This window comes from Capra hircus, chromosome 10, assembly GCF_001704415.2.
Source record: "Capra hircus breed San Clemente chromosome 10, ASM170441v1, whole genome shotgun sequence".
Classification (NCBI taxonomy): Eukaryota; Metazoa; Chordata; class Mammalia; order Artiodactyla; family Bovidae; genus Capra; species Capra hircus.
Window position 1 is genome coordinate 81834317 of NC_030817.1, and position 25520 is coordinate 81859836.

General features: G+C 43.8%; 1 protein-coding gene across 2 annotated transcripts in view; it reads left to right on the plus strand.

The window, feature by feature from the left end:
- Window positions 2284-25520, plus strand: part of ADPGK (ADP dependent glucokinase) — a 31985-nt gene continuing 8748 nt past the window's right edge. Inside the window, exons 1-4 of one of the 2 annotated variants that reach the window (XM_018054679.1) lie at window positions 2284-2604; window positions 10189-10414; window positions 13878-13940; window positions 23333-23453. In XM_018054679.1, the coding sequence (XP_017910168.1) occupies window positions 2372-2604; window positions 10189-10414; window positions 13878-13940; window positions 23333-23453 (643 nt within the window). In that variant the 5' untranslated portion in view covers window positions 2284-2371. The remainder of the gene's footprint in view (window positions 2605-10188; window positions 10415-13877; window positions 13941-23332; window positions 23454-25520) is intronic. The other variant, XM_018054678.1, reaches the window with a different exon arrangement.

Below are 25520 nucleotides of genomic sequence, written 5' to 3' on the forward strand. Positions count from 1 at the left end.
AGAATCTGTCTACAATATAGAAGACCTGGATTCAATCCCTGGGTAGGGAAGATCCCCTGGAGAAGCGAATGGCTACCCACTCCAGTATTCTTGCCTGGGAAATGCCATGGACAAGAGGAGCCTGGCAGGCTACAATTCATGACACCACTGAGCAACTAACACTTTCAATAAAAAATGTTTTAAAAAATTAATTAAATTTAAAACAAGAAGTGGCGGTTGTTTCAGCCTTTTTGTATCTTATAGTTCATAATTTGCCTGACTTCCCCCCATGTATGCAGTTATTTTTAGTCCCTCACAGTTTCTTTGTATTCTGTTTCTCCAGGAGGAGGGGAGGAGACATTTCCCAGATTCCAGCCTGTCTCAGCTTTGCCTCTGTGAGTAAACCTCAAATTCTAGTATGAAATATTTGAAAGTTGCTAATAGAGTAGATCTTAAAAGCCCTACAAGAAAAAAAAAAGAAAATTGTTATGTAGGTAATAAATGTTCACTAAACTTTTTGTGGTAATCATTGCACAAAATGTATGTGTAGTACACCTTAAACTTGTACAATGTTATATGCCAATTATATCTCAATAAAACTAGAGGGGGAAAAGTTCTGGCAGGCCTAGGAAAAAGCAGAAGAATTCAGTACAAAGTGCTGGCAGCTTAGCAAGTCTCCTGGGAGCCAGAAGGGAAGGCCCCAGGTGGCTTTCTCTTTACATCACTTTTCCTCTTCCTCTAAGCTGGTTTGCTCCATGGTCTTCCCACAGTTCAGCTTCCTCAGCTCCACACCCCCCCCCCGCCCCCGCCCCCACCACCCCCAGCCTAAAACTCCACCTTCGGAATATATTTAACTGGCCCTATCTAACCTTCAACATTACGTGACCTTGCAGGTCCACAACCCAAACCAACTAGCTAGACTCTCGACTATTGGCTCAAATTCTCAGTGGAGAGATGTGCTCTCTGGCCAGTCAGTGAATTCACTGCTTTTGAATTACGTACTGGTTCAGTCACTTACAGGGTGGTAGGAAAACCTGCTCATTGGGGGTCCTGTGGGGGAGCAGTTTCTCTGGGAACTAACTGGCATGTCTCCCTGAGGTGAGAGAAGGGGCAGGTAACTCTAGTGAAGACAGCTTCACACAGATCTCACTGGCTCCTCTCTTTTCTGTAATAGCCCAGATCGCTTCCTGTGTGAACATCTCCTTTGAAAGGGATGTTATGGTCAGGTGGGCTGGGTGGGGTGAGACAGGGAGGGTAGATGACCAGGATGGGGAAATGCTGGGGGAAATGAAGCCAAATGCCCAAGATCAAAGCTAGAGAAATAAAGAACCACTGCCAAGTCCAAAGGTCAGGAGCAGAGTGGAAAATCGGACGCAGAGCCAAGGTCAGGAGCCAGCAGAACTGGAAAAATGGAATCCATCCAGGAGCAAGACCAGGCCTGGCAAGACTACTGCTGAGAATGAGCTGGCAGCAAGCCTAGCTTCACTGACTCTCAACCGAGGCTCACACACAGAAGAGTCATAGTGAAGACAGGGTCTGCTGGGTTTAAGTCATGTTACCAAGGGTGAAGAGGAGAACCCAGGGTTTCTTAACGCAGGTCCAGAACCCCTTGTGTTGTACACAAGATTGTGTGCATTTGTGCATGTTCTGAGGTTGTTAAAGAGAACAGCGCCCCCAAAGGGTTATTTTAAGGTTCGAAGCTGATCATCCAGCGAGGACAATCCCTGCGGACTCCCCTCAGTCTCGGCAAACGCCCTCAAGCAGCTGCAGGTCTCGGTCACCCTCCAAAGGCACAGAATCCCCCTGCCACTCGTGTCCGCAAGGGCTCACAAGCAGCGCTGCTGCCATCGTATTCCTCCGGGGAGCGCCAAGCCCCGGGTCTGAAAGAGGGTGAGTTTAGCTAACAATGGAGGATGGACAGACGGGCAGAGGGACCGATTAAAACAGGGGGAGTGTGATTTGTGCCCCTCTGAGGAACTGCGGGTTCAGCTCAAATGGGAACACCGACAGGCTCAAAGACTGACATGAGGTTTACCCGCTTCTTCAAAATCGGTCTGGTTTATCCTACTAGGAAAACAAACGGATCCTTGCCTCTCTATTTTTGGGTACGGATGGAGTTCTGGGAAAAGGTACAGCGCCCGGACAGGCATTATGGCCTTTGTCCAACCTCCCTCAGAGACTCAAAACCGCGCGCGCCCCCAAGAGCTAAGATTCCGACCAAGGAAGAGGAGTCTCCGCCCCTCTCCACCGCCCCGCCGCGCCCCGCCCAGCCGAGGGACCACGACGCGCCGGCGTGACGTGGCGCGCGAGTCTGCGTCGGCGCGTGCTGAGCCCGGAAGAGGCGCGGGCCGGGCCAGGAGGTGTTCTCCGCCGCTTCCACGCCTCTGTCTCCATGGCGCTGTGGCGCGGCTCCGCGTACGCTGGCTTCCTGGCGCTCGCGGTGGGCTGCGTCTTCCTGCTGGAGCCGCAGCTGCCGGGGTCGGCCCTGCGCTCGCTGTGGAGTTCGCTGCAGCTGGGGCCCGCGCCCGCGCCCCCAGGAGCCGGCTCCCCTGAGGGCCGGCTGGCAGCCGCCTGGGACGCGCTCATCGTGCGGCCGGCCCGGCGTTGGCGCCGCGTGGCCGTGGGGTGAGTGCCTGCGGGGCCCGCCTCTCTGGGTGTCTCCAGGAGGTGCGGGCGCTCTGGGCCTCTGGGGGCCGCCTTGGCGGAGGTCAGACGGCTTGGGAGCTGGGAGGTAGAGCCGGCGTGGAAACAGGTTCCTAGAGGTCCCCCGGAGGGCCCTTGGTGCTGGTGTCCACACTACCTGCCTGGCTGGAAGCGTCGCACGTCTGGGACGAGCCCCATTTGTCGCTGCTACCGGGACTCACCAGACTGCTTTTTCCTCTCTGCTGGCCCCTGCACCTTCCTCTTCTCTGTAGGACCAACCCCTGCTAAGTCGCTTCAGTCGTGTCCGACTCTGTGACCCCATAGACGGCAGCCCAGCAGGCTGCCCCGTCCCTGGGATTCTCCAGGCAAGAACACTGGAGTGGGTTACCATTTCCTTCTCCAATGCATGAAAGTGAAAAGTGAAAGTGAAGTCGCTCAGTCCTGTCCGACTCTTAGCGACCCCATGGACTGCAGCCTACCAGAGTCCTCCGTCCATGGGATTTTCCAGGCAAGAGTACTGGAGTGGGGTGCCATTGCCTTCTCCGGGACCAGCCCCTAGAACCAGCCTAATAGCCTCTTGGAAATCCCGCTCAGCCTGACTCGGTAAAGTTCAAGTCGCTTTTATTCCAATCTCTGCTCTTCTGGCCGTTACTCCTTTGCAGTCAGAAATGCTTGGTCTTTCCATTTCAGTGGCACCCTCTTGCTTCTGAACTACTTGAAGGTGTGGTCGCTGTCTTTAGCTGCTGAGTTTCTTTCTTCATGCCTTGTTTTCGCTTCCTTAATGCCACAGTCTGGAGACCACCACTCTACTGAAACTTCTCTCTCAAAGCTTATCTAAGCCTTGTGGGTTTTCATAATCAGCTTCCACTTTTAGTCTTCACTGTCAGCTCTCTGCAGCCTTCCACACATTAAGCATGCCTTCTCCTTGAAACTCTTTTCTTCCCCAGATTTCAGTGACATTGCAATTTTAGGATTCTCCCAAATCACAGTGCCTCCTTTCTATATATTCTCGTCTTGCTTGTAAGTAAATTATTCCCTCTACGAATTTTAGTTCTTGTCTAAGTTCAACTTGAATATCTTGCCACAAAAGCAGATCTTCTACCAAGTACGCTACTAGTTCTGTGAGTATTGGGACCACAAAGGGTAAGGTAAAGCAGAGTTATCATGAAGATTAAATTATCTTTGTTATTTAGCATAGTGTCGGCTTTAAAGAGCAGACAGCTAATGTTAGGTAGTACTTATATATATGTTAACATTTTTATTGTTTCTTCATGTGTATCTTCTTTTAACTCTTCTTTCAAGTTCAGGCACTTTCACCTGTATCCTTATCAGCTTAATTGTCCTCCCTGGTTTTGTGAGTTTTCAGTCAATTCGTGGGCTTTCCAGGTGGTACAGTGGTAAAGAATCTGCCTACTAATGCAGGAAATGCAAGAGACAGTTTCTTGCATTGCAAAATGCAATGGGTTTGATCCCTGGGTTGGGTAGATCCCCTGGAGCTATTCTTGCTTGGCAAATCCCATGGACAGAGGAACCTGGTGGGCTACAGTCCATGGGATTGCAAAGAGTCAGACATTACTGAGCACATGCTTTCAATAAATATTCATTAACTACATGGTATGCGGCAGGTCCATGCTAAGTTCTAAGAATCCGGGGATGGATGAAGCAAGGTCCCAGCCTCATTTTTTGGAAACAAATATGTTCATTATTGCATTAGTTCACTCAGGCTGCCGTAACAGAGGACCTCAGACTGGGGGCTTAAACAGCAAAAATTTATTTTCTCACAGTTCTCCAGGCTGATAATCCAAGAGGAAGTCCTCTCTTTCAGGCTTGCAAATGGCTGCCTTCTCACCGTGTACTCACATGGCCTTTATTCATGAGCACTTCCGGTGTCTCTTCCTCTTCTTAAGCTGACAGTAGTCCTATGGATAATGGCTGCATACATGCGTACTCAGTCACCTCTGACTCTTTGTGACCCCAGGGGCTGTAGCTCACCAGTCTCCTCTGTCCAGGCAAGAAGACTGACTTGCCATTTCCTGCTCCAAGGCATCTTCCCAACCCAGGGATCGAACCCTCACCTCCTTTGTCTCCAGCTCTGGCAGGCAGGTTTTTTTTTTTTTTTAAACCACTGCACCACCTGGGAATCCTGGATAATGGCCTCATTTAACCTCAATTACTTCCTTAAATAGTCCCTATCTCCACATATGGTCACATTTGTGGTCAGGGCTTCAATATGAATGGGGTAGGGTGGGGGAGAGGGACATAATGCTGTCCATAACAATTTTTAAAAAGTGCTTTCTTGTGTCCCAGAGAATAACTAGTAATTCTTCCCAGGATGAGGTTTCAAGAGAAGCTCCATCTACAAGCTGACAATCCATTTACTATTGCTACATCACACATTACCCCACAACTTAGCTTAAACCAATGGTCATTTTATTCCATGATTCTGAGGTTCAGTTGGGCTCGGCTAAGCGATTCTTATTTGGGGTTCCGTGCAGTTTCAGGCAGATGATGGCTGGGTCTGGGATCATCTCAAGGTGTTGATTGTTGTCGTCAGCTGTGACCTAAGTCGTGGTTTTACCTGAACACATACAGGTGGTTTCTCTTTGTAACTGTTTAGCTTTCTCACCGCAGGATGACTGGATTAGGGGAAGGAATTCCCCAAGAGGACCGGGCAGTAGCGTTAATGCCTTTTATGACCTAACCTTAAAAGCACACAGTGTCACTTCTCCCATAGGCTCAGGTCCAAATGGTTTTGAGGAGACGGGACAGAGAACACACCTGGGAGGGAGGGACGTCAGCGTCTCATTGTAAAATGAACACGTAGGACGGGACATCTTGTGGCCACCTCGGAAAATATATTCTGCTACAGTGACTTGCATGGCTCAGGCCTTGGAGAGAAAAAAATTTATCCACAAGAAGGCTGGGGAATCAGCCCACCTGGGAAGAGAGAACCAAATGTGAAAAGATATTTGGCTTGTTTGGCAATAGCAGGTTGGTCCTGTGTTTAGGGCAAGGACTTTATGATAGATGTCGAGCTGAATCTGAAAGGGGCCTTATGTGTCAGTGTGAGTGATGGGAAAACCATAAAAGTTTATAAGCAGGTACAGTCCATGGAGTCGCAAAGAGCTGGACACAACTGAGCATGAATGGGCGTGCACACACACAAATGATGCTGAGTCCTTTTCACAGACTTAACTGGAGGAATGGAAAATTTGAGAGTGGTTCTGACCTATTTGACTGCTTCACGTTATTTTTGTGGGTAACAGACTAATAAAGAGGAAAGTCTTGAGACCCTGACACTAGCTACAAAGCCATAGAGCTTTATCTTGTTTGGCATTGCGCTAAACAGGTGAGATTTGACAAGAGATTAGATGTGGTAGAGTAAATAGAGGCAGTTCCAAATGACACGTTCTTAGTATTGGGGATATTATAACTTTGTGTAGGCAGACACATATATTGTCAAGCTTTCCTAGTGGCTTAGTGGTAAAGAACCCACTTGCAATGCAGGAGATGTGGGTTCAGTCCCTGGAGAAGGAAATGACAGCCCACTCCAGTATACTGGGCTGGGAAATCCCGTGGACAGCAGAGCCTGGCGGGCTACAGTCCGTGGGGTCGCACAAGAGTCAGACACAGCTTAGCATATATACTGATTTGCCCATGATCTCACAGCTGTCAAGTGCCAGAGGTGCAGCTTAAACCTGTTTGTGGCTCTATGTGCCACATTGTTGCCATGAAGAGAGATTAAGAAAGGAACCAGTATGTGGTGAAAGGTAACCAGTTTGGTTTCAGAGGGGAGAAATGTGCATGCCTATAGGATTATAGAGGAAGCTGAGCCCTCAGCTGCTGACAGCTAGAGGCTGTAGTTGAGGAGCATGGTCGCAGTTTGGAGACTCCAGCACCTAGGTTGAGGCCAGAGGCTAGACAGCGTCACCCAGGAAGAGAACAAGAAGGGAAGGTAAATGGCAGGGGTGGGGGAGGGGTGGGCACTGCCAAGTAAGGGCCTGATGGGAAAGGACCAGAGAAATAAAGGACCATCAAGAAGATGGTCAATGGCAAGCCCACAGCCACATTTTTCTAAAATGTATGCTGCCTCCTCTGCTTCAGAATCGGGCTCTGGTCCTAAGACTTGGGTGCATGATGAATCCCTCATTTTAGCACTCATTCTCCCTCACCTGCTGCACTCTGACCTTTGAAACCTGCCTTGCTCTTCTTGGACCATGTTCAGACTCTCCTAACTGGATCACCATTCCTGTTGTGTCCAGGCACAAGGTTAATCCCTTATTCTGTGTCTTTGCTTGTGCATGCTCGTTGTGGCTTTCAATATCAGATAAATCTGGGTTTGAATGTGGGCTCCTCCAGTCATGACCTTGGAATGTTAGTTAGCCCCCAGCCTTACTCTTCTCAGCTGAAAGCAGTGATGACTACTTCCTGTCTTAGAATGTTTTGCAGATTGGTGTGGTCTGTCTGAAAATGCCTGCCTTCTCTGCCCAGAGCATCATCCGGGGTGTGGCCCAAGGACTACTGATCCTGCCCTCTTGGGTTTCTCTTCTCTGTGGTTGTGTATCTTGGAGCGATTATGATTAGCTTTCATACTATCTCAGGCATAGTGTGAAAGCTGAAAAGAACCTTAGGAAACGTTTTACAGATGATAAAACAGAAAGGAGGTGATAAGAACCACGGTCCTTGTCTTTAAGGAATTTACAGGCTAGAAGAAACTAACCCTCTTTCCCACCCCAACCCCAAATCTCTGATAATATGCCTGGCAGCCCTGGCTCCCCGCGCCCTCTGCTAGCACAGCCACTTGTGTAGGCATTCAGCGTCTATTACCTCATTTTACCTTCCAGTCGTTTTATCTGTGTCTGTGTTTTCTCAAAACCCACATTGTAATCTTTGATACATTTCTGTGAAATTCTGCGTGTCAAATGAACATAATTTTGTCTTCTGGTTTTTTTGCTCCACCCTGACCACCCCCCACATGCACTTCTTTTCCCTATAAGTAGTATGCTTGTTTACATTTTAGTATGCTGTTGAATTGATGTAAGTGCAGAGAAAGATTCCTGTTCTGTTTGAAGTATTATAAAATATAACTAGGAAGCAGAGGTAAAAGTACTTTGTTTGGTATCTGGCACGCAGTAGGGTACAGTGATTTTATTTTAATAGCTACCAAGTAAGTTTTTTCCTAAGATTTTCCTCTTTAGTATTCATGGCGTGATTAGGTGGGGGATGGAAAATGTTCCTGTGGTAGTTATATTGTTTAAACTCAAAATTAGTTCGGTTGGGTTTCGTTTTGTGCTGCAAAATGTGCTAAATAAACAGTGTTCTTTTTGGTTTTGTTTTTTGTAACTGGAACTTTCTCCATTCTCATCTTTAAGAAATTAAATTACTTAAGTTCTCAGCAGAACTAGATTCGGAAGTGATGTGTTTATTGACATCTATTTTGAAGTCGTTATTTCCAAATATGGGTACATCCCTTGGTATCTGAACCTTTGCTGTGCAGACTCAGGACCCAAATCCATTTAGATACATTTATTTTAGGTAGGACTGCTTCATGGAAATAATGTCCCACACTATCCAAACTTTCACTGTGTGAACATTGGAAGCCTTCTGGAGTCTGAGAGCCAGGGATACCTGTATTCCTTTTAAGCTTCTACCCTTCAGACATCTAATGTGACGTCCAGCAGAAATAAAGGACACTCCGTGTGAGGTGCCATGGAGACCAGTTTACAAGGTGTGTGGCTCGCATCATGTAAGGCTGTGAAAGGAATATGTTGTGTGAGAGCCTGCCACGTGCGGTCAGTGTGTTTATGTGCTTTGTATGGTAGGTAGACTCACTCTTAGGTTATGCTTTCCCAGTTGACCAGAGTAATTATGTATGTTTGACTTCAAAAGAATAAGACCATTTGAGTATTTAAATGCTGTATGGTAGGCAAAAACCTTTTCAAAAATGTGGGATTCATAGAAGAGTTAATAATAGAATCTTAATGAGAATGTAGTCAGTTTTGTGTTGTGAGGAGGGCTGTGTCTCTTCCAGCCCTTGTAAACCTCCCTTGAGTGATGTAAATAATATCTAACCCACATGAGGACCTTTTAAGAATTATTTGTTCAGTTCTAAAAGTAATGTATGCTTATCAATATTAAAAATACATCTAATGAAAAATAAAATTCCTCTCCCTTCCTGCAGTCTCTTTCCTCATCTTTATAGCTGGCCACCATTAACGATTTGGTGATCAAGAGATTTTTAAAGGAGACTAGAAGGGAGACATTGTGGTTATATATTATACACCAGAGTCCGATCTATTGGGCCTTCTTGATTGATGAATTTACCTTCTGTTTTCATGAAAAGTGAAAATGAAGTCACTCAGTTGTGTCCGACTCTTTGTGACCCCATGGACTGTGTAGCCTGTCAGGCTCCTCCGTCCATGGGATTTTCCAGGCAAGAATACTGGAGTGGGCTGCCATTTCCTTCTCCAGGGGACCTTCCCGACCCAGACTCTACCATCTGAGCTACCAGGGAAGCACACAACTTCTGGTTTCATAACTACTTGGAACTAATGTGGAAGGGAAGCCTCCCTTGTCACCCAAAGCCTTTTCATTTGGCCATCCAACCCCACTGGCCGGGATGGCAGAGGCAGGAATAAAGGTGCCCGGGGACCTCATCTACCTGCCCAAAGTATTTGGAACTTCTTTTTTAAGAATTGGCTTTTGGAAAACACACACACACACACACACACACACACACAAAACACTGAAAAGGTAAGCCACAACTTCTCCATGCATGCATGGGAGAGGTAGGGCCAGACAACCTTATGTGTATTTTATTAGTCTATATGCCTTAACCAGGTGATACCACACTGACTGCTTACTAGTCTTTAAAGTTCATGATGAACACCTGCCAAGTGTTGAGTTGTTACACGGCTGCAGGTGCACTTGTCTTTAAGCCATCACTCAGCTCTCAGTTTCACCTGGAAGTAGTCAGTGTATCTTACCACCATCCTCAGCTGTCTTTTGAGGGAGGGTGGCTTTTGACCAAAACTTTTACTTTGCTTACTCTGTAGCAAGCAGTGTTCCTAAACATGTATTATCTTACTTGATCTTCACAACGGCCCTGTGAGTTAAAAACTCATATTACACGATTTTAGAGAGGAGGAAACTGAAGACAAAGAGATTAAAGTGACTTGCCCAGGTCACACAGCCAGGGTGAATCCAGGCAGTTTGGCTCTGCCATCATTTTCTCAGAAATGGTATATTTGTGTTATGATACTTTGTTCTGAAATGCTGAGCACCTGTCTTCTCTCTTTGTAATGAGTGTAAAAGTTTACCAAACTATTGCCAGGAGTCCTGTGTAAAAGTTTACCAAGCTATTGCCAGGATAAGACATACATGTCCAGATAAAGTAATCCTCCTTCCACCATATGCTATTTGCCTTCCAGGCCAGGTTTCAGATCCACTACCTCCGTTTCCCTGTTTGAGCACAGGCCTCTGAAACATTTCCCTGGTGTTAAATGCAGAGCTGTTGCCCCAGTGCTTCTGCTTGTCTCTCACCATCTCTTCCTTCCTTCCTTCCAGCGTCAATGCATGTGTAGACGTAGTGCTGTCAGGGGTGAAGCTCTTGCAGGCGCTTGGCTTGAGTCCTGGGAATGGGAAAGATCACAGCGAGCTGCATTCAAGGAATGATCTAGAAGAAGCCTTCGTTCACTTCATGGGGAAGGGAGCAGCTGCTGAACGCTTCTTCAGTGATAAGGAAACTTTCCATGACATCGCCCAGGTTGCATCAGAGTTCCCAGAAGCCCAGGTCTGTCTACCAGTGGTAAATTAAGATAGGGTGGGAAAAGATACTTTGTATGGTTTCTAGAAGCAACCAAGCAACTCTTCTCCAGTTCGCCCATAGAGGGTGATTGTTGGCAATACAGTTTTATAGAGTTTTTCTCTTTTTGGAAAAGTGTGTATCTGACCTTCCTTTAACTCCGCTGTTGGTAGTCATTTCAATTCAGCCAACATTAATGAGGCCTACTTACTAAAATTTTAGTCCTGAGTTACCCATGAGATTGCTCTTCTTTCCTGTTACTCAGGTTTAAAGTAGGAAAATGTCTACTCCAGAGTTGTTTGGGTACTGCTTGGCTGATACCATGCAGTAATATTAATATGGCTCAGTTCTTCCTGAACCAAAAAAGGCCAAACCCACAGAGAAATAGTGACAGTGTCACTCCTCCTTTTCCCATATTGTAACAGTCAAAAATGTCTCCCAGCATGTCAGATGTTTCCAGGGTCAGGCAGAGAAGAGATGCAAAATCACCCTGATTGAGAACCTCTGGCCTAGTTTGGTGGCTCTCTGACCTGAATGCGCATCAGAGTCATGTGGAAGGTATTGAAACACACATTCCTGGGCTGCCCTTCCAGAGTTCTGATTAGTACTTGTGGGGTGGTTCCAGGAATTTACCCTTACAGCAAGTTTCCTGGTTATGTTGATGCTATTCTAAACACCTTGTTCTGAGAACCATTTGTCTACAGGGTAAAGACTGGCAGAGATAGAACTTAGGAGTCTCCTTATCCACCTGGTGGTCACGAACAAGGCTCTGGAGCCTGCATGGTCCAGACACTTCTTCAAGGCTCACACACCTCTTAAGGGCAGGATTTTGTTGTTTAAGCATCTCTTTTACGCCCACTGCATCTCATGAGCATCTCATCCCCAATTTTTACCTGAAATCTTCTCTTACCCATCACCCCAGTCTGGGTGTATTTCTCACTTGGGGAGCTCTTTAAGTTTTTTTTATTCTTTGGAAGCCACCCATTTGAACATTAGCAGTGGGCACAGGTATTTCCCAGCTGAGTTTCTCAAGGAGACAGCAAGCTGTTAAAACCTCAATTAGTCATTTTGGTAGCTGAGTTTGGTAGTGAGATTCTGATCTTTTTTTTTCCTTTCTGTACACACAGCATGGCTTGTGGGATCTCAGTTCCCCAATGGAATCCTAATCACTGGACTACCAGGGAACTCCCAAGATTCTGTCTTTTATGAAATAGTCTTGAAAGTTCTAACAAGATGGCAAATCTACTGCTTAAAAGTCTTAAAGATTGTAGTAACTAAAACACCAGTTTGCTTTCTGTTCTAGTCTCTTTGGCCTTTTGTTTCATAATGCAAATATTTTTTCTACAGAAATTTTATCTATCTTTTACATCATCAAAATTATTCTTAACATTGTAAAACCTAAAATGTGTTGTTTATCTTCCACTAGTCTGACGCTTCATTTGGTACTTTGTCAAACTCCCTTAAACTATAAGGCAGATGGACTGATAAACAGCAGTTAATAATAACTATTATATGAAAACTCTAAAATCCATTACATGGAATCTTAATGTTTCCCCTGGGATTTTTAGTAAATTCTTCTAGCCATCAGAGTTAAATAAAAAACTAAGGTTAACATGTTAAAAGGCCAGATTTCAGCCTGTATATCACAAAGTTTCAAATTTATCTCTAGAAAGCCATACTGTCCCATCTGAATCCAGTGATCCATCAGCACAAAACTTGGCTGGACTAAAAGTGTTGTTGAGCATCTAGAATTGGGTTGTTTAGTCTGTGCCTGTACGTGGGGCTAGGGACTAGAGAGGTAAGGTGATAGCATTCAGTCCTTCCAGACAGGGCTGTTGATGCAGTTTCTCAGCTGACGTAGTAGAGCATCGGCTTTATTTCCTATTTGTCAGGTTTCCAGAGCATGTGAATCCATCCTTAAAACAAAGGAATACGAGAATTCTCTGCTCTTCTCCTTTAGTCCTCAGCTGAGAGATGTGGTGTGTCTTCTTTTAGAACCCATTTCCTTTCCTGATGCATCAATGTGTGTTTCTTCCTTTCTCAAAATCTGGCAGCAGTTACTGAGCAGTTGCTGTAAGAAGACAGTCCTTGCCCTGAAGAAGCTAGACATGTCCCCAGATGACACTAGCGCAAGAGGACAAGGGCTGTAGTGGAGGTCTGTTCTGAGTCTAGAGGTGGCAAGTAGCAAAGGATCCGCAGTCCTCTCTGGAAGGAGGATTGTGGAGATGGAGGTGACCATGGGGAAAGGGCAACAGAAAGCAGTGCAGAAGAGGTGACGTTACAGCTGATACTTGAAAAGTGATCCCTGACCAGTGAGTGAGAAATGGAGGCATCCTGGTCAAAGCAGCAGCATGTGCTTAAAGGCATAGACACAGAGAGGAAGGCAGACTTGGAGAGCTGTAGACAGGTAGAAGCAGAAAGGAAAGCAGGGGGCAGATAAAGACCCGTGTACTCCACTTAGAGTTGGATTTTAAAACTGATTGAAGAAGATACATGTGTCCCAGTGTTCATAGCAGCATTATTTATAGTAGCCAGGATAAGGAAGCAACCTTAAGTGTCCATCAGCAGATAAAGATGTGTGTGCGCACGTGCATGCATGTAATGGAATATCACTCAGCCGTGGAAAAAAATGAAAGTGTGCCATTGTAGCAACATGAATGGACTGGGAGGGTATTATGCTTAGTGAAATAGTGTCCGAGAAGGACACATACTATATGATATCACTTAGACATGTGGAATCTAAAAAATACAACAAACTAGTGAATGTAACAAGAAACAGACTCACAGATAAAGAGCGCAAACTAGTAGTTATCAGTGAGGAGAGGAAAAGGGGGAAGGGGCAATATAGGGGTAGGGGATTAGGAGGTACAAACTGTTAGGTATAAAATAAGCTAGGGATATATTGCACAATATGGGGAATATAGAAAATATTTCATAATAACTATAAATGGGATATAACTTTGAAAAGGTGTGAATCACTACATTGTACCATTGTAACATATATCAAATATAAGGGAAAAAAATTGAGAGTTGGATTTTAGATCATTGTAGTATCAAACGATTTTTGGGAGGAGACTGACATAGTTGTACACTCATTTTAGAAGGATCACAGTGCAGAAGATAAAGTCTGTCCATACTTGTATTTCCTTTTGTTTCATTTATCTGTTCTGGCTGCCTGGAAGCTCAAAGCCAAGGTTGATCTACAGTTAAGGCAATTATACTGTTTTCCAAAGGTAGCAATTTGTTTTGTTTTTTTCACCTTTCCTTATAATTCATTGTCTCCTCATCTGTGGAGTTAATGTTTTTATTAACCCCGTCTGTGTGTACTTGTTGTAAGGTCACCTCAAATTTTTGGGGGGGAAAATGGAGTATAATTAAATCAAAACATTATTAAGCTTGAGTAGCATAGTTATGCTAAAAAACTGCCTAATAACCTTGAACTGTTTTACAGCACTATGTAGGAGGAAATGCAGCTTTAATTGGACAGAAGTTTGCAGCCAACTCCGATTTAAAGGTAAGTCAGATTCCCAGATTAAAACCTATATCCTTCACTAGTATTTCAGTAATTTTAGGGGCAATACTGAGTACCTGTCCATTCCTTGATTCAGCTTGCCTGGGATTCTCATTAGGAATATAGTCATCGAAGGAGAGCAGTGCTGGCTAATGATTCCTGAGTGTTTGCTACGTGTCTAATGTTGTCTCCAGTGTGTGATGTAGATTACCTCATTTAATCCCTGCAATAACCTATAGGGTCATAGATACTGTTGTTGGTACTGTTATTGTCATGCTTTCTGTGTGAAGCTTGAGGCATAGAGAGGTTTACAGCTAGAACAATTGTACTAAACAAATAGAACAGTTGTAACCTCAGACCCCAGAGTCCATGTCCTCGAGTACCTTACCAGGTAGTCATTAAGAGCATGTGGGGGCTCTGGAGTCAGTGCCTGAGGCTGGGGATTGTGCAGTGATGAGAGAAGACTTAGTTGGCTGATTCTTGAGGCTGGATCCAGAATGTTAAAAACAAAGGCCACTGGATGGGGGTTGTTAGGGTCGTGTCTTCAAGTCTTATATCATTTGGTTTAAGTAGAAGTAAAATCACTGCTATTTTCAAAATAGCTTCTGAGTAAGAAGTTCTTTTTTTTGCTGCAAGTGGAATAGGTCCGAGAGGGAAAGCCAACAAGGAGGTTATTGCTGTTGTCTTGTAAAAGCAATCATTTTGCAGCAAGACCACAGCACTAACCTCCTTGCTGGCTTTGGCTCGAGTAGCCAGAAGAGGAGAAACATGTCTGTCTAAAGCCTAGTGGAATCACTTGGTGATAGACCATATGTAGGGACAAAGAAGGTAAGTTTAACGGAGATGGTTCTGAAGTAAATGAACCTGAGAAGTGCAGAATAGATGTGACTACTGACGATGGAGAGAGGAAACCATCAACAGTTCCTAGGGGTGCAGAATCAAAAGTGCAGAGGCGGACCCAGAAACACAGATAAATGATCAACAGTTTGAGGGGACAAAATTCATATGGACCCACAGCGTACACCGAGAGATGGATGTGCTTAGATATAGAGAGCATATTAAAGTGTGGGCATTCACATTTTTATAAGGATTAAAGTTTTAATAAGAGATTACAGTGGGAAATTTTTTTGAGTCACTATCTTTATAGATAGTAATGAACTCTCAGACAAAGAATATTTGAAGTTCCAGAGTTGATCTTTAGAAGTATTGCCAGCTAATGGATGGAAAAGAAGATCAATCATAAGCTCATTGGAGAGAACCCAGGCCCTTTGTATCAGAATCCTGGGCATTTGTTTGGGTCCCTAGAAGAATGCCCTCTTGACCCTGAGAAGTAATTTAATTCTGTCCCTGGAAGTTCTAGGTTAGATGTTCCTTTCAGTATTTCCTCCTCTGAGACCAGTATTTGCTGTTGGTCATTGGAGAAGCTGGGCCTGAGACCAGTCCAATTGGAAAGTATTCTGGTAAGAAAAAGGGGAAGGGAAAAAAAAAAAAAAGAGTCTAACCTTAGTAAAAGATTGAGGAGAAGAAAAGGGTATCTGTTACTCCTTCATCAGATTGTTAGGATCTTCACAATAATCTGATGAATTTAGGTATTACCATCCTTTTAAAGAAAGGAGGTCCAGAGAGGTTAAGTAATGTGCCCAGGGTCACCCAGCTGATGGTGGGTGATAAAACAATAAAGCCAGGATTCAAACACCAGGCTCTGCCTTGACCTCACCACCCTATACTGCTGTCTCAGATTCAATTTAACTTGCTGAAATGCCTCTCAACATGACCAAGTGATATCTAAAAACAACCACAGATTAAGGAGAAGGAAATGGCAACCCACTCCAGTATTCTTGCCTAGAGAATTCCGTGGACAGAGGAGCCTGGTGGGCTGCTGTCCATGGGGTCACACAGAGTCAGACACGACAGACGCAACTTAGTATGCATACCTGCAACGGAGAAGGAAATGGCAACCCACTCCAGTGTTCTTGCCTAGAGAATCCCAGGGACGGGGGAGCCTGGCGGGCTGCTGTCCATGGGGTCACACAGAGTCAGACACGACGGACGCGACTTAGTATGCATATGTGCAATGGAGAAGGAAATGGCAACCCACTCCAGTGTTCTTGCCTAGAGAATTCTGTGGACAGAGGAGCCTGGTAGGCTGCTGTCCATGGGGTCACACAGAGTCAGACACGACAGACGCGACTTAGTATGCATATGTGCAATGGAGAAGGAAATGGCAACCCACTCCAGTGTTCTTGCCTAGAGAATCCCAGGGACAGAGGAGTCTAGTGGGCTGCCGTCTATGGGGTTGCACAGTCAGACATGACTGAAGCGACTTAGCAGCAGCAGCAGCATTTTCCATAGGTAATAATAATCATTAACATTTTCATAGTTCTTACTGTTTCCCAGGCACTGTCTTAAGTGCTTTACTTTACATTAACCTATTTGATCCTCAAAAAGCCCTTGAGGGAGGTCTATTATTATCCCCATTTTGTAGATAGGAAAAATGAGGCATGAAGAAGTTAAAGCTGTTCAAGGCCACATACATAGTAAGGAGTGGAGCTAAAGTTTGAACCCAAGTAGTCTAGCTCCAGAGTCCATGCTGTTTCCAAGCAAACCAGGGTCTCAGAAATAGACCCTGGTGAATATAATAAAGGCAGATGTTATGGAATGGTGAAATAGAAGCCGGATAACAGAAGAGAGCAGTGTCTTTATGAAATATATTCTGGAATTTAGCCAAGAAGGAGATGTTCGATCTTGGCAGATGCTGCTTCTGCATCTGTTGAGATGATTGTGTGGTTTTTGCTTTTTACTTTGGTAAATGGTAATTACCCTGATTTTTCAAACGTCAAACGAACCATGTATCCCAGAATAAACCTCACTTGCTTCTGATGTAGTACCCTTTTTATATATTGTTGGATTCAGTTTACTTACATTTTGTTTAAAATTTTTACATCAATTTCCCTGGGGGATATTAATCTGTATTTTTCTTTTCTCATATGTCTGTCTGATTTTAATATTAGGGTAATACTGACCTAATAGAATGAATTGGGGAGTATTTCGATTTTTTTAAAAAAGTATTTGTGTGGAATTCACCAGTGAAGCCCTCCAGGCATAAAGTTTTTCCTCTGTTTGGTTTTTAGTGTTTTATTTTTCCATTTCACTTTGTTGTTGTTTTGGGGAGGGGAGATTAAAAAAATTTATTGGAGTATAGTTTGTTTGCAATGTGGTGTTAGTTTCAGGTGTACAACAAAGTATATCAGTTATACATATATTCACTATTTTTTTGAATTCTTTTCCCATGTAGAGGCCTGAAGTTTTTGATATGGGAAGGTGTTTAATGATTTGATAAAAAGAAATTCAGATTATCTACTTCTTGAGTGTGCTTTAGTAGTTTTGTTTCTCAGGAAATGTGTCCATTTCATCTAAATTGTTGAATTTATTGACTTGAAGTTAATCATAATGTTCCTTTACTCCTTTAAGTCTGTGGAATCTGTAGTGATGTTCTGTCTTTCCTGATACTGGTAATTTATATCTTTTTCTTTTTCCTTTTCCTTGATAAGTTTGGCTATTGGTTTATCAATTTTATTGATCTTTCCAATAAATAGCTTTCAGTTTCATTAATTTTTTTTCTATATTTTTTTTCTTTTCTATTTCATTGGTTTCTATTTGTTTTTAATTTCGCTTTCATTTTCTAGTTTCTTAAATTCGTGGCTAAGGTCACTGATTTGAGAGCTTCCTTTGTTTTCTGATGCAGGGTGTTTAGTGCTGAAAGAGTGAAAAGTGAAGTCGCTCAGTCGTGTCCAACTCTTTGCGACCCCATGGACTGTAGCCTACCAGGCTCCTCCCTCCATAGGATTCTCCAGGCAAGAGTACTGGAGTGGGTTGCCATTTAACGTCCCCCTCAGTACTATCCCCCAGATTTTGATTCTTTGTTTTTATTTTCATCCAATCTAGATGCTTTCTGATTTCCCTTTGATTTCTTGAGGTGAGGTATTTAATAGCCTATCTTGTGGAATACTTAGAAGTGTTATTTAGTTTCTAAATATTGAGAGGGTTTCCACATGTCTTTATATTATTGATTTCTATTTTAATTCCATTGTGATCAGAGAATATGCTTTTCTGATTCCTGTTAAATTTATGGAGACTTTTATGACCTTGCCGATAGTGTATCTTGGTGAGCACTTGGGTGGAGTGTTCTATCAATGTCAGTCAGGCCAAGTTGATTGTTTTCAAGTCTTCTAGAGTCTTCTGATTTTCAGTCTGCTTGATTTATCTACTATTGAGAGAGAGATTGACATCTTCTACAATAATTATAGACTTGTCTGTTTCCTTTGAAGTTCTGTAACTTTTTGGTTCATGTGTTTTTAAGCCCCTTTTTAGATGCATAACTGTTAAGAATTGTTTCATCCCTTCATGGACTGACTTTTTTTAATCATTACCAGGGATAAAGAAAATAATTTGATAATATTCTTTGCTCTGTAATCAATTTTGATTAAAATAGCCTTTCCAATTTCGATTAGTGTCATCATGATATATCTTTTCCCATTCGTCTGCTTTTAACCTATTTGTGTCTGTATATTTAGAATGTGTGTCTTGTAAGGCAGCATACAGTTGAGGCTTGATTTTTAATGCACTCTGACATTGCTTAGCTTTTTTTTTCGGCTGCGCTAGGTCTTCGTTGCTGTGCTCGGGCCTTCTCTAGTTGCTGCAGGGAGGGGCTGCTCTCGCAGTGCACAGGCTTCTCTTATTGCAGGCTTCTCTTACTGCAGAGCAACGGCTCCAGGCCACGTGGGCTCGTTAGTTGTGGTGCATAGGCTTAGTGGTCCCTCAGCAAGTGGAATCTTCCCACCAGGGATCAAACCCATGTCCTCTGCATTGGCAGGCAGATTCTTAACCACTGGACCATCAGGGAAGTCCTTCCTGTCTTTTAATTGGGGTATTTAGACCACTTTCATTTAGCGTCATTGTTGTTGTATCAGGTTAAATTTAAATCTCACAGCTTGCTTCTTGTCTCTTAGCGGTTGATGGGATTAATGATGCACCTTTTTAGGTTATCACAGTCTGCTTTCAACTGAAACTATTAAACCACCAGATGGAATGTAAGAACTTTACAGTAGTGTGCCTTCATTTCTCCCCTCCAGTCTTTATACTGTTGTTGGCATATTTGTTACTTCTAGACAGACTGTATATCTCACACTATGCTGTTAATACTTTTCTTCAAATAGTTAATTATCTTTTAAAGACAGTTAAATAATAAAAAGATCTTATGTACTTAGAGTACCATTCCTGGCGTTCTTTGTTTAGATTAGTATTTCCGTCTGGTATTTTCCTTCTGCCTGAAGGATTTCCTTCAATAGTTCTTGTAGTACAGGTCTGCTAGCGGTTAATTCTTTCGGATTCTGTATATCTCATTGTTGCTCAGTCAGTAAGTCCTGCCTGAATCTTTATGACTCCACGGACTGCAGCACCCGGGCTTCCCTGTCCTTCACCATCTCCTGGAGTTTGCTCAGACTCATGCCCATTGAGTTGGTGATGCCACCCAATCATCTCATCCTCTGTCGTCCCCTTCTTCTCCTGCCCTCAGTCTTTCCCAGCATCAGGTAGCCAAAGTATCGGCGATTCAGCATCAGTGCTTCCAATGAATAGTCAGGATTGATTTCCTTAGAATTAACTGGTTTGATTTCCTTGGTGTCCAAGGGACTCTCAAGCGTATTCTCCAAGCATCAATTCTTCAGCACTCTGCTTTTTCTTTATGGTCCAACTCTCACATCTGTACATGACTACTAGAAAACCATAGCTTTGACTGTATGGACCTTTGTCAGCAAAGTGATGTCTCTGCTTTTTAATACACTGTCTAGGTTGGTCATAGCTTTTCTTCCAAGGAGCAAACGTCTTTTAATTTCATGGCTGCAGTCACCATCCACATTGATTTTGGAGCCCAAGAATATGAAATCGGACAGTGTTTCTACTTTTGCCCCATCTATTTTCAATGAAGTGATAGGACCAGATGTCATGGTCATAGTTTTCTGAATGTTGAGTTTTAAGCCAACTTTTTCACTCTCCTCTTTCACCTTCATCAAGAGGCTCTTTAGTTCCTCTTTGCTTTCTGCCATAGGGGTGGTGTCATCTGCATATCTGAGGTTATTGATATTTCTCCCAGCTTCTTGGTTCCTGCTTGTGATTCTTCCAGTCCAGCGTTTCTCATGATGTACTCTACAGAGATGTTAAATAAGCAGGGTGACAATATACAGCCTTCACGTCTTCCTTTCCCAATTTTGAACCAGTCCGTCATTCCATGTCTGGTTCTAACTGTTGCTTCTTGACCTGAATACAGATTTCTTAGAAGGCAGGGAAGGTGGTCTGGTATTCCCATCTCTTTAAGAATTTTCCACAGTTTATTGTGATCCACACAGTCAAAGCCTTTAGAGTAGTCCACAAGGCAGACATTTATTTGAAATTCTTTTGCTTTTTCTATGATCCAACGGACGCTGACAATTTGATCTCTGTTTCCTGTGCCTTTTCTGAATCTGGCTTGTACGTTTGGAATTTCTTGCTCCACCCACTGTTGAAGCCTAGCTTGAAGGATTTTGAGCATTACTTTGCTAGCATGTGAAATGAGCACAATTGTATGGTAGTTTGAACATTCTTTGGCATTGCATTTCTTCGGGATTGGAATGAAAACTGACTTTTTCTGGTCCTGTGGCCACTGCTGAGTTTTCTAAATCTGCTGGCATATTGAGTGTAGCACTTGAACAGCATCATTTTAGGATTTGAAATAGCTAATCTGAAATTTTGTCACCTCCACTAGCTTTGTTCATAGTGATGCTTCCTAAGGCCCATTTGACTTCACACTCCAGAATGTTTGGCTCTCAGTGAATGACCACACCATTGTGGTTATCCGGGTTGTTAAGATCTTTTTTGTGTATTCTTGCCACCTCTTATTAATACCTTCTGGTTCTGTTAGGTCCTTGCCATTTCTGTCCTTTATTGTACCCATCTTCTCAAAGAGTCGGACACGACTGAGCAACTGAACTGAACTGAACTTGCATGAAATGTTCCCTTGGTATCTCTAATTTTCTTGAAGAGAGCACTAGTCTTTCTCATTCTATTGTTTTCCTCAATTTCTTTGCATTGTTCACTTAAGGCTTTCTATTTTTTTATTATTTTTATTTTTACTTTTTTTGCTTTACAATACTGTATTGGTTTTGCCATACATTGACATGAGTCAGCCATGGGTGTACATGAGTTCCCAATCCTGAACCCCCCTCCCACCGCCCACCCCATATCATCTCTCTGGATCATCCCCGTGCACCAGCCCCAAGCATCCTGTATCCTATATCGAACATAGACTGGCGATTCGTTTCTTACATGATAGTACACATGTTTCTCCTTGCTCTTCTCTGGAACTCTGCATTCAGATGGGTGTATCTTTCTGTTTCTCCTTTTCCTTTCACTTTTCTTCTTTCCTCAGCTGTTTGTAAGGCCTCCTCGTACAACCATTTTGCCTTCCTTGCATTTCTTTTTCTGTGGGATGGTTTCGGTTTCCACCTCCTGTATAGTGTTATGAACCTCCGTCCATAGTTCTTCAGACACTCTATCTACCAGATCTGATCCCTTGAATCTATTTGTCACCTCCACTGTATAATCATACGGGATTTGATTTAGGTCATACCTGAATCGTCTAGTGGTTTTGCCTACTTTCTTCAATTTAAGTCTGAATTTTGCAATAAGGAGCTGATGATCTGAGTCACAGTCAGCTCCAGGTCTTGTTTTTACTGACTGTATAGAGATTCTTCATCTTCAACTGTAAAGAATAAAATCAGTCTGATTTTGGTACTGACCATCTATACCTCTGAAAACTCCTTTGGGCTCATTTGTACAGAGGGATTTGTAGGGCTTACCCAGTTTTTTTCTACTGTCCTTTGTGGCCCAGTGCCCAAATGTTCTGAAAACTGTTGTTTCATGTATTTTATCTGTTTTGTTGTGATTGTTTCAGGCAGGAGGGCAAGTCTGGCCCTTGTTGTCTCACCTTGGAAGCTGAAATTCTAGCCAAGAATTAGAGAAAATAAATAAAATTACAGGGGTGAGACTTTTCAGATTTGGCAAACAGCAGACATGTGTCAAGGAGAGGGAGATGTATTTTTGCCCACTAGCTGGGATTTCTTAGATACATGAAAATGCCTCTGTACAAACAAGTGATTAATTAGCAAGTAAAAATACTCTTGGAAGCTTCTGGTGGGGCATATTAAACCTGCACTGGTGACGATCATCTCTGAGGACTTGCCTATGATTCCTGGTCCAAGCCTTCATGCCTCAGTGGTTTTGAGTCTGTCCTGGTCATGAGTGGGCCCAGAGCTGGCATGGCAGAAACAGCAGAAGGTGTGAAATGGCTTCTAGAAGGAACTGCCAGGAAGAGGCCCAGGTTGGAGTTGAAGAAAATGCTTTTTAAAAGTTGCAGCATACCTCCCCCCAAACTTAATGAACTGAAGCACTCTTTAATTCTTCTGCTGAGAAGTCAGTCCTGTTCACAAGGCAGCCTGACCCCACAAGTTAGGTCACTGGTTGATTAGAGTCTTGTGACCCTGAGGTTCTTTTCTGTACTGTGTAAAAGTCAACCAGTTGCTTTTGTCTGGCAGCTTTGAGCAGACAGCACCCTGTATCTCTTTGCTTACACAGGATGTGAGTCAGTAAAGAAAAGAAAGTGAGGTACAGTGCATCTTAGTCTTCTCAGGCTGCCCTGATGACAAAATGCTGTAGACCAGGTGGCTTGAACAACAGAAATTTGTCTTCTCACAGTTCTGGAGGCTGGACAGCCCCAGGATCACAGTTGCAGCAGGGTCCGGTTCCTGGTGAGAGTTCTCTCCAGCCTGCAGACTGCTGCCTGCCTGTGTGTCCTCACAGGGCCTTTCTTTAATGGATGTAGTGGAGAAAGAGCAATCTCTTGCTCTCTCCCCCTTTCCTTCTAAGGCCACCAGTCCGATTGGATTAGGAACCCACCCTTATGGCCTCATTTACGTCCTGAAAACCCTTTCCAGTATCATCGACAGTCAGACCTTGACATGGAAACCAAGGGGGTGGGGGTAGGGGTGGGGAACAAACATTCAGCCCCTAACAGAGTGCCTGGGATTCAACAGACGCACGAGTGCCTGTGTAACACACGTGGGTGCTTGACAAGGGTCTTTTGTCAGCTTCTCATTTCTGGGTACTTGGTGTCCATACCCTCCAGGCCTGCACCCTGGTAGGAGCTCTTCAGTCCATACCTCCAAACCAAAAGCTTTCAGAATTGGATTTGGAGTCCAGTGTTTTTTGTTGAAACAAATGAAAGTGCTGGATGTACCTTACTGAACAGATTTCATGGGAAAGGGGGCAGATCTCCTGATAGACTTCATATTGCTTGTCTCCAGGTTCTTCTTTGTGGTCCAGTTGGTCCAAAGCTGCATGAGCTTCTTGATGACAATGTATTTGTCCCACCAGAGTCATTGCAGGAAGTGGATGAGTTCCACCTCATTTTAGAGTATCAAGCAGGTAAGAGGAAATGAGTAAGTAATGGCATAAGCCTGGTCAGAAGGCTGTGTGTTGTCAGGTGGGGGTGTGAATGTGCTAGAAATGTTTCTTTGTAAATTGGCAGGGCCCTGTTCTTGCCTTACCACAGGTTTCCTGGTCCCTGGTCCTACAGAGCTGATATAGGCCCTTGTCTCAAGGGAGAATAATGGAGAGTATTACAACACTGAATAAAGTTCCCAGGTCCTCAAGTATGATTGATCTGAACCCAAGAGAAATCAGGCAGTAGGAGAGCAGGCACCTTAAATGAAAATGTGTGAGACACATGTATATAAAGTTTTACTTCATTACGAAGAAAAGAGAAGGGCAGGTAAACATCTCTGAGCTCTGTGCTGGGTTCTGCCCTCGGCCTTGCTGGCCAGCTGTTCCAAGCTGCTCAGGATTAATTCCAGGCCTCTGGCAAACTTCCTTTGAAGGATTTTCCTTTCCTTTGGGTGCATTAGTGGAAGTGTTTTATATTTAACTACACATACTATTTCCCATTATATAATGTTGCAAGATTTATAATTCCAAATTCACCCCATCCTACCCCTACTAGATTTTATGTGTTAAACAGAACACAGATCTGATTTCTGAGAGATCCTAAATACCTGAATGTATTTTAATTGCTTGAGTCCATGTACTTGCTGTTGTGTCTTTCCTGTGCATAGAACTCTTGAATTTCTGATTCACATTATTAACTCAAGTTAAAGATTTAAGCATCTAAATAGACTAATTGGTACCTTAAAGCAGTACTTACTTAATAAGCATTAGTGAAGTACTTCCAAGTCTGACGCTTAAGAAACCCTTACCTACTAGAGTAATTGACTTTAAGAAATAAAATATAGTGCATCTTAAAAATTACACCTTCCTACAAGTACAAAAAGAGAATTGTTTCTGTTTCTCTTTTGGATGCTTACTGGAATCGAGGGGGTTAGGAAGGGCAGAGTCGGAAAATTAGAGCCGGAATGTTGGACTGGGCAGTTCCCGTCTGCACAGCTTTTGAGTTTCTCTCCGTTTTCATGGGCGAGCAGAGTAATGGTTTTCAGTGCCTGAAGGCAGTGGTGAGCAGTGAACTGCTTCAGCGAAAGGCATGAGTCAGTCTGCTGACTAGAAGGGTCTAGAGCAGAAGCTGTGCCTTCGGGGCGCCACTGCCGCTGCTGCTAGTTCCACGCCTGTCTCATGTTCGCTTTGTTGGTGCTCCCTTCAGAGCTTGTGGTCCCTGTTCCAGTCATTTTCCCTGGTGATGGCAGGGTGGAGAGAACTACCACCAAGCCTTCGGTGTATTTGACAGCTGTGCCTTGTATGTGCTAAAGAAGACAGCACAGCTTATCTTGAAGAGGTTGTTTCCATCCTTGGGTTTACAAGCTTCCCACTTTCGTTTTTCTTTTCCATGCCTTATTTCTTAGTACTAAGCAGTGGCCTTCCAGTCAGCTCAGTGTGAAGTTACATTTTCATCAGCCTCTGGAGGAAACCTAGTCTCGTGGCAGCAGCCCTCAGGTCAGCTCTCTTAACATAAATCCATCCCCAGCGTCTCTAACCTAGATGGATAAATTCCCAGACGGGATTTGTCAACATTTGTCCCTTCTCTCTTACCAGCCCTCCTCAGAGAAGCTTATTTTCAGGCTTTGGGCAGTGAGTCACTGCATTGGTTTTGCTGACTTACTGGCTGAAGGGCAGGATCATAAACTGAGAAAAGGGATCACTTAAGGAAATAAATTCAAAACTTAGAAAAGAAGGGCACGGGCTTTTATCACAGGCTCACCCTGTCTGCGTCTCAGTCATTTTGCTTCTCGAGCCACTCCATCCGTCCTGAGGAAACTTCCAGCAGTCAGCTCTCCACTCCCCTCCTTGTCTTTGCCTTGCGGAAGCATGTTTATTTTTGCCTCCCTCTCATTTCTGCTGAGGAAATCAGTTTGTTTTGAATGCTGTGTGGCTCTTCTCTCCTGGGTTAAGTTAGAGCATGCTCCTGCACAGTTTCAGTCTGAGTAGCAGTTCCAGGTCTTGTCCTGCGGAGGATACCCATGTTGCATGTTTTTACCATTGTAAAAC